General features: G+C 40.6%; 1 protein-coding gene across 1 annotated transcript in view; it reads right to left on the minus strand.

Moving 5' to 3' along the window:
* Positions 1–4,099: 4,099 nt before the first annotated feature.
* LOC131878304 (WD repeat-containing protein 26-like) overlaps positions 4,100–5,536 on the minus strand; it is a gene marked incomplete in the record, with an annotated part of 4,968 nt that continues 3,531 nt past the window's right edge. Inside the window, 1 exon segment of the mRNA XM_059224244.1 lies at positions 4,100–5,514. Within this exon segment, the coding sequence (XP_059080227.1) occupies positions 4,888–5,514 (627 nt within the window).

Here is a 5,536-nt window from a genome sequence, read left to right on the forward strand (position 1 = left end):
GAGATTGCCAGGCCTAGGGTGGCTGAATTGCATTTCACACATTCAAATGTTTCAATGGGGAACAAGCCAGTTAAGAATTTATCTTCTACGCATGTAAATAAAGACTGATAATAGGGCGTTTCATTATCCATGGTTAAGATTGGGAAACATGAAAAATAGTCATACATGCATTTGAAAAGTGTTCCCGCTTTCATTGCTTTTAATTTATAAATAAATGAAGAGCTGTTGTTGTCGTCTCAATTTGTCAACTGTGAGCTTGTTAATTTTCAGTAATGAATTAAAACTACGTATTTGAGCCAATATGATGGATTTTTACTGGACGTTATTGGTTCAAAACAGATCATGCCTGCCACCCTGAAAATTGGTTCCGTACTAGTTGACTTTGAGTCTAAGCATGTATCATGGTTGAATGTAGAGGGCTTGTTGAATGTACTGTTCTTTTTTGAGTTGACAAAACCCTGATTCGTTACTCATGTGGCAATCGAGCATTTTTACGCCTATCGATAGTTAACTCAATAACCAATAACCGGGAATTCAGACGGAAGTTGCCAAATCTATGCTTGATTTGCTGTGTCTAAATGTAACCGTTTCTGTCATAAATTTCAATAAGAAGGCGGAATGTCCAGAATTTAAATCAGGTAGAGATGAAAGCTAACTGATAAGCAAACATCTTGTAACATATTTACTACGAAGTAGGCACTAAATGATTGTGTCGTAGTATATTTGCTAAGTAATCACTATACTAATTGTTAATTCTTGCAATTTTCATACTTAAAGTACTTACCGCTATCGGGATTGGAATCCCAGCAGTTCAAGACGAGAAGATTATTTATTTTACTTGACTTTTATTTATATATATTATTTGATCGACCAACGAATTGGAGTTGGCTGATCTGGCTAATCCTTGAATATAAGGTTGATCCGGAATTTTAGTCAAAAACTTGTCCAAGTCTGACTTAAATCTTGCTACTGGATCAACGCCTACATAAGCCCTACGAATATTTGAGGGCAGCAAATTGAACGTTTGTGTTCACAAGAGAAGAATGTGCGCTATTCATTTGAAAACAGATCCCATTTGAATTGAGCGAGCATAGAGAGAAACGACACTTTGTTTGTTTGTTAAACCAAGGTTCAATCGCAATGAAATTGCAAAAAAAACCTTTTTTAAGGGTTCGTGTTTGAGCTGCGTTTTTTCAATTAGTTTCTCACATGTGCGTCATACCGTTGCTCCAAACACACTTGATAAAACGCGTTTGGAGCAAGGGTCCTAAGAGGCACAAGTTTACACTTGGTGAAAAAATGAGTAAGTAGTTAAAAAAACAGTACAACCTGTTTTTCAAGCACACTTTACGTATTTATGACCTGTCCTTTTTGGGTTCTATTTTTGTTTTAGGTCTTCTGAAACATTAGCCGAACATTTGCGTCATATATTTGCATGTCAAATTCGGTACACTTAGACCTAAAGCAGTTTAATCGTGGAAAAAGTGTTTTTATCGACTTATTAGTTTATTAGTTGGGAAATAAGTTTTATGTCAAATCTCCGTTTTTTGACTCTTTTTCGAATCTTCCTTACTTATTTTCACATTTTACAACATTTTTAGCCGTTTGGTCATTTGGGTTCTTATGTTTCCTTCTTTACTGGTGTTTTTTTTGGTTGGGGACTTTTTTCTTGTAAAATTCTTTCTCGGGCTCCTTCATTGTTCAATTTGCTGCCCTCAAATATTCGTAGGGTTTATGTAGGGGTTGATCCAGTAGCAAGATTTAAGTCAGACTTGGACAAGTTTTTGACTAAAATTCCGGATCAACCTTATATTCAAGGATTAGCCAGATCAGCCAACTCCAATTCGTTGGTCGATCAAATAATATATATAAATAAAAGTCAAGTAAAATAAATAATCTTCTCGTCTTGAACTGCTGGGATTCCAATCCCGATAGCGGTAAGAAAGTCCGCACAAAAAAATGGAATCACTAATAAGAAGTTTTAGAAGTTACGCCCTTTATTTGGTTCAGGTTTTTACAGGCCTTACTAGCCGCTGCAAACAATGTGATCCCCAGTCTTATTAAAATGAAAATTTTTGACTCTTTTAATTGTTACCACTGGTTTTACTTGTGAATTTCTATTGTATTCAAATTTTGAGATTCGTAAAGTCCCGAAATTACAAAAGTAAGGTGATGCAAAAAAATAAATCAAAACGTGAACGTCATTTCTGTCCATTAGAGCTCTACTTTTCATTATTGAGCTACAGGATATTGGAAAAAGGAATCCGAAAGACCTTTCACAAGGCAATCAATTTGGTCTGTTTCGCAATGAACCTGATACTGTCAATGCAGCGAAGAGGACAGCTTTAATTGCCACAAATGTCGAATTAAACCTGAAAATGCTGAAAGGATGAGTAGGACCATTTTCGTACCTCTCCGGTGTATCCTAGGCAATCATCGTTCTGTGAATCCAAGACCATGGGCGAGCTATCATTGCTCATCCAAAGTTTTTCATTCCCTCCTCAAAATGATTAGCAAGTTGTGGAAGGGCCATAATCCGAGTCAAGTATGGCATGCCTCGCATCGTTCCACTTTGTCTTGCTGGCAAGATGAAAGTGCAAAGAACAGCGACAACTCTGATTTGCAAGGCTTCCTCCCAAGAGACAAAGACGAAGTCAGGGAGCCTTCATCCAAGCTGAAGGAACTTTTTGAACGTTGCCGGGTGAGGCTGAGGGTTTCCGTTCTATTGTCGGACTTGGACAAAGTTGACCCAAAGACAGGTCGGTCGACTCCGGAAGGAATCTATCTATTAGGGGTCCATCACGGTGCAACCAAGCTTGATCTCGGAGACGATACTTTTTTTCCCTTTGGCTCGGTAAAGACTCAAGCCCTGAAGCAAAAGGAAGATGAAGAGGCATGTCACATTTGTTCTAGATTCAGCCCGCTTCCAGCTCTGTGTCCCGTTCCGTTGAAGTGATACTTTTATTTGAGGCCACACAACGAAATGTGAGCTTTTTGGACCTCGGATCGATGGAATCGCTTTCTAGTCTTTGTCCCATTTTCACTCTTCGATCAGTAATATTGTTTTTGGAATCAGTAGGAGTGGAAGTTGTTTCGTCTTTGGTACGTCAGGACTAAATGTGACCTGTTTCTTTAAGCTTTCTGGCTTTGCTGTCAGGCAAGGAACGAAATTTCGAGATAGCATTGAGGATACTCGTATTACAGTTAGTTTAGTTCTGTTTTAACTCATTTCGCCTAACGAACCAAAACGTGTCAGTTCGTTGTGATAACCCTTGCCATCTACAGAGAGTCTACTAATTGCGTCGAATCAAAAACTTACATCTAGCTCGTTAATAATTTGAACCAGACCATTAACACACTAGAAAAATTGACAGACGTATCAAATATGAATGTGTACATCAAGTTGCAACGATTTTTGGCAACTAGTCATGAAATTTGAACTGAAATTATTGTATCATGTCAATAAAGTCTTCTGCTACCACTTTTTTGGCTTGTAAAAAATTTTTAGTAACCGACTTATCTACATCTGCTCTACTTTCAATGAGAACTACCTTGCCTGTCACCTAGAATCTTGATCTCAAGAGCCTTCATGATGTTCCGGGTCCTAATCTCTAGCACCCAAGTCGAGGGGTATGTTTTTTTGAGGGAGTTGAGGAGGGGGCCTAACTGCTCGACTTCTGGGCCAGGTCAACCCTAGAATAAGCAATTAATGCCAGACGTCAGACGACTTGGGGAATCTCAAGAACATAGCTCGATGCCTCCCCGGTACCGAGTTCGTAACCAATGCTAATAAATTGAGGAAAGTCAGAGTTATCGTTGATATAGGCCAAACAAGTGGCTAAAGAAGGCTTTGACATGAAGCAAAAGTTGCAGTGACAGTTTAAAAACTATTGGTTGGAAATGGATGAACTTTGATGCATATATTTACGCATGCATTTATGTATCTGCGAGTCAAGTCTTCCTGTTCTATTTAAATTCATCCATGAGTTTGATCTAGCTCTAGGTAGGCGCAGTTATGAAAGGCTCTGAACAACGGAGCCATATGTGGGATCTCGCCGACGATTGGAAGGTTGGGTGAGAAAGATAATGCGTTCCTAGATTAGTTTTCTTCAGTTTAATAAGTATGCTGAATAAGGATTCTATGAAAGTCTCCACAATGGACATTAGAGTGGGTGGGTGTGGTTTATAAACACGTCAAGAAGTCATACAATGCGGCGGATGGGTACAAGAACTGTTTGCTTAGAAAAATCTCTTGGATCGATGGCAATGATGAAAAGGATCTAGGATCTGTTCTCAACGCTCATCTACCTTTCAAAACGTTCAAAGAAGAAAGTGAAGCGCTCACCAGCGAAAAAACAAGGAAAGGAGAAGTGTCAGAGGAGGAAGTAGATTGTACATAATTAAAAAGAAGGAACGTAATTCAATAATTGTTCAAAGAGGAGAGGAATCCGGGATGTTGAGAGGTTGCTTGGTTTTCAAGAGCGCTCGCTGAGATGTTTCTGAAAACGAAAATCGCACCCACGCGCATGATTATTTGGGTGGTCGAATGGATCCGTAGTTCTGAGTCCGAAATAATTGAAAACTAATTCTCAAGGAACTAAATAAGTCTATCTCAAGGGCACACTGTCTCACTTCACCAATGCTTGAAAGAACACCGTAGACGTGGGTTTTGATCACTCTCTCCAGTTCTCCCACCACCGCGCGGTCCAAAGACCTCCCCATAAAGGTTGGGAAACGAACGAGGAACTCACTAGATGCGATCTGTACTTCTCCTTGGTATGTAACAATTTGATGAGTAGAAAAATCACTTGTCTCCGCAGACAATATTCACGTTTTCGTTGATCAAGAGCCCTGCAGGTGGAGTGCCCGCTCTGACAGTGGATCCAATCAGACGATCCCATTGGACACTGAACCGTTTTGATTGTTGCCACTAGCAGTGGATCCGGCCAAAGAGGTATTTGAGGAATGGCTAGACTGACGACTATTGTTTCCACTTTGGGCTGATCGGCGAAACTCGGCCGAGGGGCCCCACACTCGAAGAGTGCTATCATCGGAAGCGGAGACCACGATATTGGGATATACGGGATTCCAGTCCACACAATTGACCGTGCGCGTGTGGCCACTCAGAACACAAATGGGCTTTTCTCGCTTATTATGGTAAATGTACACTTTCTTATCCTCAGAACCGCTGGCAATGAAGTTCTGGTCTCGGCCGCCGAAGCAGCTGTGGATGATGCAGAATCCCTGAGTGACACCCTCGAATTTGCGGACCAGAATACGAGATTCAATATCCCACATGTGAATCCCCTGGTTGGCTATATTGAGCAAGGCATAGCGGTCCATTTCATCGAGAGTGAAGCTCATGATGCCATGATCCTCTTGGATCAGGGTGAAGTCTGTGAGATCATCAAAATTATAGGATCGGATTCGGTGGTGAGTGTCGGCCGCCAAAATGGACTTGCCGTCCTGTGTGTATTGGAGACAGACCACGCGAATCCCTTCCCATGAATTGTTAATGTTTCCCATAGTGCTGCAC

Source organism: Tigriopus californicus, chromosome 1, assembly GCF_007210705.1.
Source record: "Tigriopus californicus strain San Diego chromosome 1, Tcal_SD_v2.1, whole genome shotgun sequence".
In the NCBI taxonomy this organism is placed as follows: domain Eukaryota; kingdom Metazoa; phylum Arthropoda; class Copepoda; order Harpacticoida; family Harpacticidae; genus Tigriopus; species Tigriopus californicus.